The sequence below is a fragment of the Myotis davidii genome, unplaced genomic scaffold (genome assembly GCF_000327345.1).
Source record: "Myotis davidii unplaced genomic scaffold, ASM32734v1 scaffold436, whole genome shotgun sequence".
NCBI lineage: Eukaryota > Metazoa > Chordata > Mammalia > Chiroptera > Vespertilionidae > Myotis > Myotis davidii.
In genome coordinates, this window is record NW_006292604.1 from 1,808,724 (window position 1) to 1,821,436 (window position 12,713).

Consider the following 12,713-nt stretch of genomic DNA (forward strand, 5'->3'; position numbering starts at 1 on the left):
GAAGGAAATATTCTGAAATGATTGTTGATGCATTTAAATGGTTAGATTATAAATAATTTTCTTCCCATCTGCAAATTTTGCTTAATATCATATTTGTATACCTTGAGAAATATGTAATTTGTTAGAAATATATAATAGTTTTAGTTAAATATAAAAATAATTTTTTTTGTTTGCAGCTAGTATGTTAGAACGACTAAAAATTTATGAGGAGGCCTGGACTAAGTATCCCAGGGGACTGGTGCCAAGAAGACTGCCATTAAACTTTTTATGTGGTGAGTATAATTGCAAAGGAATGAAAATGATGGGATGATTTACGGTTTCCTTGATTTTAAACATATAAAGGTGCATATTAGTAGGCATTGTTAGAGATGTCTGGGTAATTGTCAGTCAACAGGATTTTTTTCTTCCAAGGTGAGAAGTTTAAGGAATGTTTGGATAAGTTCTTAAGGATGAACTTCAGCAAGGGTTGTCCACCAGTCTTCAATACTTTGAGGTCATTATACAAAGATAAAGAAAAGGTAAAGCAAAATACGACTTTTTTTTAAACTATCATTTCTTTGCTTAGTATTTGGAATAATTGACTCTTGCTTATCTGTGCACATAGTACACATTTTGTGAATCTAGTATCAGTCTTCCTAGCTCATAGTTTAAATGCTCCTGTGCCTCTTCTTTCTTTAGCTAAATAATTTAGTGCTTATTTGTTTTAAGTCAGTGTAGGTATGAAAAGTTGGTAAGGCAGTGATTTCTTCAATATTTTCTCTAATCCCTGCTCATGGTGAAACTCAGAAGTGATTTCTTTTTTTAAACTAAGATTTAGCTCAGTAATCTTTCTCCTTTTTTATTTAGTATAAAAAATTCTGTCAGAAGACTTTATTTGCTGTCCCAGTAAGCTAACTTACTCTTTTAGCTATATATTACAATATTCAAATGCTTGTTAAGAGGATGTTTTGATCTTAATTTAGATTATTTTGCTTGCAAGTACAGTGGCATCAAGACATGTTGGTTGGATAAAAAAAAATCAGTTACAGTGAAGAATCAGAAAGATGGGACAAATTAAACATGCTAAACACTAACCTAAAGCACATAAGGTACACTTATTTGCCAGTCTTTTGTTGCGAGGCCCAAGGCATGGGCTTTATTGATGACTTTCGCTTTTTTTTTCTTGCATAAAACACATTTATAAAATGTGGTCTGTTATTTTCAGTTTGGCTAGAGAACTTGATGATTGCAAAGCAGTTTTAATTGTAGAATTCCTATATATTTTAATGGTATATATGGTTGTCTTATTTAAATCTAAATTGGTTAAAAATACCTAATTTATCCTTGAATCTTTCCACAGTATTCAACTTATAGAAACAGTTCTTTCTTTTATTCTCATTTCTTAAGTTTACATAATATTAAATTAAATTTTGCAATGATGATAATAAATGCAACTGATTCAAACAGGTTTGGGAAAACAAAACTTAGTAAGCATGTAGCTCAACTTGTGGGAGCAGAAGAACATGGGCGCACCAGAATAACCTAGCTGTGGCCATTCAGTCCTCACAGTTTTCTGAGGTAATGGAGAGAGCTGGTGTTAATCTGTTGGATCAGTTAAATTGAGGTCATTAAAGAGAGCTTCTGTAGTAATAGAAGTCCATTTAATAAATTAAAAGTATTCACAGATTTCTTAGGAAGCCAGAAACAAGTAGTATAGTCATGACTCAGGAGAAGCCGGAAGAACATGGACACCCACTCACTCTCCTGGACCTCAAAAACCCATCTACTGTTCCATGTTGATTTTTATTAATGCTTTCCTCCGGATTATGAAATTGAGAGTTAATGCTATCAATTACTTACAGAATTTCTCATTTCACATAGTATTTAATTTTGATTTCTGAAGAATAAATGCTAATTTGGGTTTTATTTATATGGATTGAGATAAAAATCATCCACAACACTATCTCTTTTTGTCCAACCTTTTCCTGATTTCTAGTTCAATTTGATACTTTATTTTCTAGCAGGGAAAGGAGTTGCCAGTAAGTTTTTAAAAAGTTATGTCTTATACATAAGACACGTATGGTTTACTTGCTTTTAGGCTTTTAAAAATACGTTTTTATTGGTTTTAGAGAGAGAGGAAGGGATGGAGAGAGAGATGGAAACATCGATTGGCCGCTTCCTTCATGCCTCCTACCAGAGATCACACCGGTGACCTCTTGGTGCATGGGGTGATAAGCAATTGAGCCACACTGGCCGGGGACTTGCTTTTAAATTTTTATCCATAGATTAAGAGATTTGTAAAAGTGTGTGTGAATGTTTATGTAGCCCTTTAATAGTACATAACACATCCTGCACAGAAATAGTACATATATATATGACATATATACATGACATATATATATAAAATATATATATATATATGCATTTTTTTACTAAACTGTGCTTGTGTATTTATACTCTAGGTGGCAATCATAGAAGAATTAGTAGTAGGTTATGAAACCTCTCTAAAAAGCTGCCGGTTATTTAACCCCAATGGTAAGTTTTGGATTTAAAAATATCTTGAAATTTTGAATGTACTGTGAAATTCTTAATTAGAAGGTCATTACTGTTCCTTATTTAGGCAATAAGTTTAGTATATTTAAATGTTATTCCCCTTTAAGCTAGAGATGCATTAATCTAAACATTGTATGAAAATATTTGGAAGGAAGAAAATTACATTAGCTTATTTAAACACATTTTATGTAAAATTAAAAACATCTCCAAAATAGATGTAATAATATAATGATTATCCATTTATCCACCACCCACCTCCAGTAATTTTTATCTCCTGGCCAAACTGTTTTCATTTATATTCTTACCTATTTCCTTCTACTGCCATGTTATTCTGAAGCAAATACCAAACATCACATAATTTCATTGATGAATTATTTTAATATTCTAAAGATCGTGGCCATAGTATCATCACCACACCTGAACATTAATATTTCCTTAATATCAAAGAACAAAAAGGTCCATGCTTATATTTCCAGTTATTTTAGACACATCATTTTTTTTCTTTTTGTTTTTCATGTTAGTTTGAATGAAGATTCAGATGAATTCTATACTTTGAATTTGGTTGATATGTCTCTTTTAAAAAAATATTTTTATTAATTTCAGAGAGGGAGGGAGAGAGAGAAACATAGAGAAGTTCATGGATCGACTGCCTCCTACAAGCCCCCCACTGAGGATCGAGCCCACAATCTGGGCATGTGCCCTTGTCCAGAATCGAACCAAGGACCCCTCAGTCCGCAGGCTGACACTCTATCCACTGAGCCAAACTAGCCAGGGCTGTTGATATGTCTCTTAACTCTCTTTTATTCTATAGGCTTTTCTTCTATCTTCTCTTCTTCCTGCAACTTGTTTGTTAAGGAAATCAGATATGCTTGAGTTTTTCTACAGTCTGGCTATAAAAAATTAAAAATTCAATTCCTCAGTTGCAATAGCCTCATTTTAAATGCTGCTTAATAGCCATCTGAAGTGACTGCCTACCATATTGGACAGGGCAGATATAGGACATGTCCATCATCACAGAAACTTCTAATAGACAGAGGCTTGATGAGATTTAAAGTTGGGGGTCGGGGGGTGTACGTTGTTTGCTTTTGTTTTTTATCAGAAGAGCAGTGAGCAGGATTATTTCATGGGTGGTGGTATGTTCTTCCATCAAGAGACATGTAGTATTTGTTATACATGTTAGCAATTGGTAGAAATTATAAACTGTTTATATTCTATCATTCATTTTTGTTACCTTAAAAGAAATTTTTTTGATCTATTTGTGCTTATCCAATATTTCATTATGCATAGGAAAAACAAGATACATGCTGCTTTTTCTCCCTGCCTCTTCTACCTTTTTTTTCCCGTTCTTTACCAGTTTTCAAAATAATGAATTGGGTTACTAACATCCTTCAAATATGGCTAGTACATGTTTTAAAGGTATTATGAATTCCTGGATTTAAACATATTTGCTGTTTTAAGTCTTTGCAATTTCAAAATATATTTTTATTGATTTCAGAGAGGAAAGGAGAGGGAAAGAAAGATAGAAACATCAAGGATGAGAGAGAATCATTGATTGTTTGTCTCCTACACACCCCTTACTGAGGATCAAGCCCACAACTGGGGCATGTGCCCTTGACTGGAATCGAACCCAGGGCCCTTCAGTCTATAGGCTGATGCTCTTATCCACTGAGCCAAATCAGCTGGGGCGAGTCATTGCAGTTTCAATGGTTCCAGCCTTCTTATACCATGGTAGTAGTTGATAGCTTCCTTACAATTTTCTTTTTCCAGTTTATCTTGTACACTGTCCATAATGGACCTGGAATCAATTGTTTTTTCCCAAGGAGCCCTGGTTCTTGCAGTGGGAAAGCCCAGTATGGAAACTGGGGTGCTCATTGCTGTTGGTTTGATCATAATTTCTAGGTCTCAGATTCATTTTAATACTATTTAGAAGGCGTTACCATGGTTTCATTGGTTAATCATCATAATATTCCTTTGATTATCAGCATTTTTCTACATATTTTACAAATGTGGAAGAGGTTCAATGAAATGCCCAAGAATATGCAGCATTTAGTTGCAGATCTATCAGATCGGGAGTTGGTGAGTTCCACTCCTATTGTTTGTTCACTGAGCCATCGTACTTTTACCAGGAAAAAAATAAGCAATCTATTGCTTTCTTTGAAAGCAAAGAACAGTTCTCTGATTTTAGAAATTTGTGTTATAAAAAGCACTTTTTAATGTGTGGGTTCTGTATTTAACTTACACATTTTCTTATGAGTATATAAAAATTAAACTATGAAATAGAATAAGTATTTTTACTTATCTTTTTTGGGGGGTATAGTTTTTATTCTACCCCAATTATGAATTGTTGCATATTCACCATAATATTAAAATATATTAAGAATGTTATAATCACCAGAATTTAAAATAACCATATCATAAATATATATATGTATAGTTTAGTACATAGTGAGAAAACCAATTAAACAGTTGGCCTTGTTCTTTTTTTTTTTTCACATTAATGGAAAATTTCTTTTGCCTTTTTTTCTTTTTTCTTTTCTCATATATAAATTCCTGGTCAATACACTCATAGTTCTAGTACAACTTGTCTTTCCCCACCCCTTTCAGTTTCCTTTAGGTAATATATATTTGATTTCATTTACCCACCATGTTTACTATGTAAAGTTCTTACTAAATGCAAGGCATTGGGCTAGGTGCTGTAGTGATACAGAAAAGAAAGTGTGATCCCATCCAAAGATCTTATACTAGTACATTTAGGGGTAATTTTACAGCTAGCTACACAAGTGACATGGTTCAAACTACTCTCTTTATTAATAAAGATAGAATGCCCATTTTGAGGTGGGTATCCTCTTGATATGTGTGTGTGTGTGTGTGTGTGTATACACATATATATAAAATATGTATATGTATAATGACTAATCTTGGTTTCTTTCCTCTTCCACCTGCTTCCCTTACTTTTTAAAGATGATGGAAAAGAGGAACCGCCAACCACATTACTTTGGGTTCAGTACTACTTGGCACAACATTATGACAAAATTGGTCAGCCATGTATCGCTCTTGAATACATAAATACCGCTATTGAAAGTACACCTACATTGATAGAACTCTTTCTTGTGAAAGCTAAAATCTATAAGGTAAAAATCTATTCCTTTATTTTTTTCTTATAGAGTAACGAGACTTAGAAATTTTTTTCTATATTTTATTGATTCTTAGTGCTATAAGAACAATAACTATTTGACAGCTCATAAAACATGAAGTACCAAGCATAGTACATTCTTAGTCTGATTACTGTTATACTTGTCATGGTCATGCTAATTGGACCACTCATATCTATCTATCTAGCTATCTATCTAGCTATCTATATAGACACATATATTGTTATTTATATGTGGTTATTATATATTTTCATACATTCTCACACATATATGTGTATCTGGTTATTTTTTTGGTTTTAAGTAATAAGAGTGTAGGTAATCAAAAGTAATTATATTTGCTGTGAAATACTTGCTTCTGTTAACATTTGAGTTTGATCATATATAAGTATCTGGTAATGTTAATGAAATTAAACTAAAGATTCTATTCTGAATTTTACATATATCTTTTGCCTCCTCAATTCTTGGGTCTTGTATGAGAATTTCTAATCATATGTTTTAGTATCATCTTAAAATAAATTATATTAATATACAAATATAATTTAATAATAAAACTTATTGGGGAAGAGCTTGTAAACCAATAATTTATTTACCAAAAATAAAGAAATTAAGTCATGGCCGAAACCGGTTTAGCTCAGTGGATAGAGCGTCGGCCTGCGGACTGAAAGGTCCCAGGTTCGATTCCGGTCAAGGGCATGTACCTGGGTTGCAGGCACATCCCCAGTGGGGGATGTGCAGGAGGCAGCTGGTCGATGTTTCTCTCTCATCGATGTTTCTATCTCTCTCCCTTTCTCTCTGTAAAAAATCAATAAAATATATTTAAAAAAAAAAAAAGAAATTAAGTCATGTTTTAAAAGCACTTTTCAAATCTAGGTTATGTTCATTAGTTTTCTGGCTTTGCCAAATGGACTAGTTAGTTGAACTGGAGTGAGGATCACTGTGGAATGTTCACTAATGATCCTAATCAGTTTCCATGGTTCCTTTGGGTAGAAATTGGTCATCCCTTTGCCTCTTACCAGTATGACCTTTACATTTAATTATGTTGTTCTCACGTAAATATTTCAATTATTATTTATTCTTTGATTCAACCATTACTTTTGAGTATTCACTGTGTGCTAGATAATATTGTTGGCAATGAAGTTATAATAGTAGTCAATAATCCTATATAATAAAGAGCGAATATGCAAATGGTCATCACGCCCTCACACAATCACATCATAATGGCTCAGACACTCAACACTGGGGAGAGAGGAATGGAGACCAGCCAGGCTGTGGCCCAGGAGAGGGACAAGCCTCCCACCCCCTGGGTGCCTGCAGCCGGCCAGAGGGAGGGAAGCCTGAGTCCTGGGTGCCTACAACCGGCTGGAGGAGGGAATCCTGGGTCCCAGGTGTAGGGCGAGGCAGAGGCAGTTAGGGGCGATCAGGCCAGCAGGGGAGCAGTTAGGGACGATCAGGTCTGTAGGAGAGCAGTTAGGGGTGATCAGTCAGGCAGGCAGAGGTGGTTAGGGGCAATCAGGCAGGTAGGCAGGCAGATGACCGGTTAGGAGCCAGTGGTCCCGGATTGTGAGAGACAGTCAGACATCCCCCGAGGGGTCCTGGATTGGAGAGAGTGCAGGCTGGGCTGAGAGCCACCCTCCCTCCCTCCGCCCCTCCTCACTCACCCACCCCGTGCACTAATTTAGTGCACTGGACCTCTAGTATTAAAATAAGTCTTTACTATTAGAGAGTCTTTAGTCTACATGGCCAGAAAGGTATCAGAACTTATAGCAGAATTTATGCATCTGCACTGATTAGTCAGAAGAATACCTTTCTTTCATTTGTGGTTTCAGTCATATCAATAGGTAATTAATTACTTGCATAGGAATATTAGCATATTGACGGGTTTATTTTGTTTTTGTACCCTGTAAGCATGCTGGGAATATTAAAGAAGCTGCGAGATGGATGGATGAGGCCCAGGCTTTGGACACAGCAGACAGATTTATCAACTCCAAGTGTGCAAAATATATGCTAAAAGCCAATCTGATAAAGGAGGCTGAAGAAATGTGCTCCAAGTTTACAAGGGTTTGTACAGCTAATATTCTTACTTAAGAATAAACAGTTCAGCCCTAACTGGTTTGGCTCAATGGATAGAGCGTCGGCCTGTGGACTCAAGGGTCCCAGGTTAAATTCTGGTCAAGGGCATGTACCTTGGTTGCAGGCACATCCCCAGTAGGAGGTGTGCAGGAGGCAGCTGATCAACATTTCTCTCTCATCGATGTTTCTAACTTGCTATTCCTCTTCCTTCTTCTCTGTAAAAAAAAATCAATAAAATATATTAAAAAAAAACAAAACATATCATACTTGTATACCTTACTTATTTTCAAAGTTTGGTTCTGATATATATTTAAAACATATATATTTTTATTGATTTGAAAGAGAGTGAGAGAAAGAGAGAGAGAGATGAATGATGAGATAAAACCATTGATCGGCTGCCTTCTGCATGCCCCTTACTGGGGATCAATTCCATGTACCCTGACCTGGAATCGAACCATGAACTTCTGGATCATAGGTCAATGCTCAACCACTGAGCAGCACTGGCTTGGCATTTTCTAATATTTTTAACATCAAAATAGGAGTTTAATTAAATCACCTTATCAGCAAAAAAAAAAATCAATGTTAGTATAAAACATTATTACCTTTTAGATGGTTGTACAATGGGTTTTTTAACTCTGATTTATATTGATGGATGTTCAGATTAATTTTTTTAGGGCTGAAGGAAATTAATATAAATCGAGTACCTGCTATGTGCCTAGTGTTCTGTTTCTTAAGTTACTCTCCAACCCCAATTATATAGATACTAGAGGCCCAGCGCACGATTAAATCATGAGTGTGTAGGGTCCCCTAGACCTAGCCTGCCATCAGGGCCTTGTCCACCGCCCCCAACACCTCGCATGCTCCGCGGACGCTGCCGTCCCTTGCCCTCCACCAGATGCCAGGTTCTCACCTTCCCTGGGCCTGGCGTTCACCCACTTGGAGGATGCCTATAGGCAGCAGCCCCATTGTGGAGCCGCTCTTGGCGCCCTCCCCTTTGGATGCCGGGATGTCCTGCTCCACTGGCCTCTGCTCCACCTTGGCTAGGGTAGTAACTGCCACTGCCACCACAATCGCCATGCAAGAGTAAAGCCGGCAGGCCGGTGGCACACTCCCTTACACTCCCCCTCCCACCTCTCAAAGGTTAGCCCCGCCCTGTCAATCCAACCAATCTGGGAGCCCTGCTGCCCCACCTCCAGCCAATTCGCTCGCCCACTGCCCTCACCGCTCCCCCACCCCACAACTGCCTTCCCAACCACCCTGGAGGCTCTCAGTCTTTTGAGCTGAACCTTGCAACCCAGTGAAGGCAGGGAGGGCCACCTGACACACCAGGAAACTGAAGTCTGAGACTGAGTGTGAGTGCAACTCCGCTCCGTTCCCTCCCATAGAGCCTGTCCTATCCCTCTGCGCTAAGTGCTCAGGTCCCCCCTCACCCCCGACGTCAAGGGCCTATTCTACCTCCCCGCTGCCTCCCGCCTCCCATTGCTGCCCACCGCGCCCCAGCTGCCCACAGCACCCTGGCTCCGCTCCTGCCTCCCACCTCTGCCGCCTTGGCTCCATTCCTGTCTCCGCCACCTCTACTTTGCTCCCATCTGCAGCACTTGGCTTCCTTCTACGTTGTCTCCAGTCTTTGCTCCCAGCTGGCATATGCAAATTAACCGCCATCTTGGTTGGGTTAATCTGCATAGTCATTCTGATTGGCTGGTGGGTATAGCGAAGGTATGGCCAATTAGCATCTTTGTCTTTTATTAGTGTAGCTTTTGATTAGTTGTTTACAAAGGTACATATTTTTTGTGTGGTTAGAAATATAATTTCAAAAAAATATATATATAATTTCAGTTTCACATTTTATTCCCTCTTAATCTGAGAATGGGTTAAAAAACAAAACGATTTTGAAAGAATTCAGATTATTTGACCATCTTTTTCTGAAATCCTGTGGTAGAATAATGTATTAGGTAAGAAATGTTCTTGAATATGTGTGATTTTTCACATAGGAAGGAACATCAGCGGTAGAGAATTTGAATGAAATGCAGTGCATGTGGTTCCAGACAGAATGTGCCCAGGCTTATAAGACAATGAATAAATTTGGTGAAGCGCTTAAGAAATGTCATGAAATTGAGAGAGTAAGTACCCTGAATATATGAGTTTTTTATTTTAATTCTCTTAAATATTAAAGATGTGGGGTAAGTCCTATTGTTTTTTCTTTTCTCTTTATAAGTTACATTAAGTGATTTCTAAATATTAGTATTTACATTTTTCAGTCTTTATAATGGAAACTAGAGGCCCAGTGCACAGAATTCGTGCATAGGGGGTGGATGGGGATCCTTCAGCCCAACCTGCACCCTCTCCAATCAGGGAGCCCTCAGGGGATGTCCTACTGACAGCTTAGGCCCACTCCCTGTGGCTCTCTGCTGTCTGCGGTGCCCACTTGGCTGCTCCCGGGTTGCTGTGGGCGACGGCCAAGCAGGCCCTACTGTGTGCTGTCTGCGGGTCTTGCGTGACTGCTCCCGGGTCACTGCGGGCGACGGCCAAGCAGGCCCTGTTCTCAGCGGCCGCCCCTAAGACTGGAGGACTCCAGCGGGGCTGAGAGGACCGGGTGCTGCCATCTTTTGTGTTGGAGTGATGGTTAATTTGCATATTACTCTTTTATTAGATAGGATATTATAGACTGCATTTTCTGCAGACTTTCCCATTGTCTACTCCTCCTGCAAGAGTTCATGTAAAAGTATTTATGGAAAGTTTGTATCTTATGTTTTCATTGATTTTTTTTAATGTTTCTTTGAAATAGCTGCTGTTCCTTGAATAACACAAAGTTCATTAAGTTATCCTAGAAACCTGTTTGTCATAGATTTGATTAGGGATACCATATTCCCTTGGTATTTATGAGATGGGAGCTTAGAAGCCTTTTTACAATATTTCAATAGCCTATATAATGCCTCATTTTTTATAAATTCATTGTTTTTGTAGTCCTCTTCACTTTTGATTATTTTCTGTGTTTTATTTCCAGATAAAAATAGGTTATATAATTTCATGCTTGTTTCATTAAATAGAGAACCCCAGAGCTTAGTTGAATTGTGTTCATTTCTGATTGCTTGATTTACTTGCTAATTGATTTCTACATACTAGCATTACTATTTCATAGCATTCAGATTTGTAGCCTTATAAAAGTTACCAGATACTGAATATTATAATACTTAGCAAAATTGTTCTAAATGTAAAAACTGAATGTTTATGCAAATCTTACTATATTACATCATTATGTATACTGTTTGATTTGTCATGATAGCTTTATTTAAGTACTGGAGGCCCGATGCATGAAATTTGTGCAGGGGGCTCAGCCCTTGAAGAAGCCCTGTCTGCCTCAGCTGACCCTTGCAGCCCTGGCTTTGCCCAGAAGGTTGTCTGGACGGTTGTCCTGCTATTCGGTCTAATTAGCATATTAGCTCTCTATTATATAGGATAATTAAGGAAGGAATAAATACGTTTTAAAGCATTGTGTTTCCTTTTCATCCAACAAGTAATTCAGTGCTTTGTATGTGCCATATGTCTTGCTAATTGGTGATGGCCAATTATATTTGCTTATTTGCAAAGTGTTTAGTATATTGAATGATTGTAACTTTTTGTTATTTTACTTATGTTTTTATGCTTAGGTCATAGGTAATTCCAAGGATTTGAGTTTTGTTGTTTTCTTTGGTATTGCTTTATTTCAATATAATAAAAAAGACAATTTTATTAGCATTTTATAGAAATCACTGATGACCAGTTTGACTTTCATACATACTGCATGAGGAAGATTACCCTTAGATCATATGTGGACTTATTAAAATTAGAAGATGTACTTCGACAGCATCCATTTTACTTCAAGGCAGCAAGAATTGCTATAGAGATCTACTTGAAGCTTCATGACAACCCCCTTACAGATGAGAATAAAGAACGTGAAGCTGATACAGGTATGGTATGATATACAAAGAACTCTTATTGTTTGCTGTGGTATGAGTATGTGTATTTATGTTTTTGTGTAATATATAAATTTTTCCTGAGCAGTTTCTTAACCATTCTCTGGGAAGATATTATAACTAGCCCTAACCTGTGGGTTTTGCATCTGTGGATTCAACCAAACATGGGTCGAAAATAACGAAGGGGGCCCTGGCTGGGTTGCTTATTTGGTTGGAGAATCATCCCATGTTAAAAAAGATCCTGGATTTGATTCCTGGTCAGGGCATATAAATGGATTGTAGGTTCAATCTCCAGTCAGGTGCACAGGAGGCAACTGATCAATGTTTCTCACATTGGTGTTTCCCTCTCTCTCCCCCTTCCTCTCTCTATAAAAATCAATAGGATCATATCCTTGGGTGAGAATTCAAATAAACAAACAAACAAACAAATAAATAAGTGGGAGATCCCAGAAAGTTTCAAATAGTAAAACTTGAATTTATCATGTGCCAAGCACTATACTGAACCCATGTAAATGAAGTGATGTTTGGTTATACTGTGTTGTAGCCTATATGCAAAAACTGGTTCATTATATAATGGACTTCAATATCTGGGGATTTTGATATCTGGGGGGGGGATCCAGAGGATACTGAAGGTATACATGCTTAGAAAATGATGACAGTCACTTTGTGAATTTCTCTAAGCAACAAAAGAAAAATACTGTTCTCTTAGCCCCGTGGCCGGCAAACTGCGACTCGCGAGCCACATGCAGCTCTTTGGCCCCTTGAGTGTGGCTCTTCCTAAGCCTTAGGAGTACCGTAATTAAGTTAATAACAATGTACCTACCTATATAGTTTAAGTTTAAAAAATGGGGCTCTCAAAAGAAATTTCAATCGTTGTACTGTTGATTAATGAGTTTGCCAACCATTGCCCCTAGCCCAGCCATGGGCAAACTACGGCCCGCGGGCCGGATGCGGCCCCTTTGAAATGAATAAAACTAAAAAAAAAAAAGACCGTACCCTTTTATGT

General features: G+C 37.6%; 1 protein-coding gene across 8 annotated transcripts in view; it reads left to right on the forward strand.

Annotated features, from left to right (window-relative positions):
• NAA15 (N(alpha)-acetyltransferase 15, NatA auxiliary subunit) overlaps positions 1 to 12,713 on the forward strand; it is a 73,900-nt gene that overhangs the window by 38,578 nt on the left and 22,609 nt on the right. For 4 of the 8 annotated variants that reach the window (XM_006766056.2, XM_006766057.2, XM_015565514.1 and 1 more), the window contains 7 exons: positions 177 to 272; positions 412 to 518; positions 2,442 to 2,514; positions 5,494 to 5,663; positions 7,590 to 7,742; positions 9,746 to 9,874; positions 11,488 to 11,701. In XM_006766056.2, coding sequence (XP_006766119.1) covers positions 177 to 272; positions 412 to 518; positions 2,442 to 2,514; positions 5,494 to 5,663; positions 7,590 to 7,742; positions 9,746 to 9,874; positions 11,488 to 11,701 — 942 coding nt within the window. Of the gene's footprint in view, positions 1 to 176; positions 273 to 411; positions 519 to 962; positions 1,089 to 1,446; positions 1,747 to 2,441; positions 2,515 to 5,493; positions 5,664 to 7,589; positions 7,743 to 9,745; positions 9,875 to 11,487; positions 11,702 to 12,713 lie in introns of those variants that run through there. The other 4 variants (XR_001514246.1, XR_001514247.1, XM_015565515.1 and 1 more) reach the window with 4 other exon arrangements.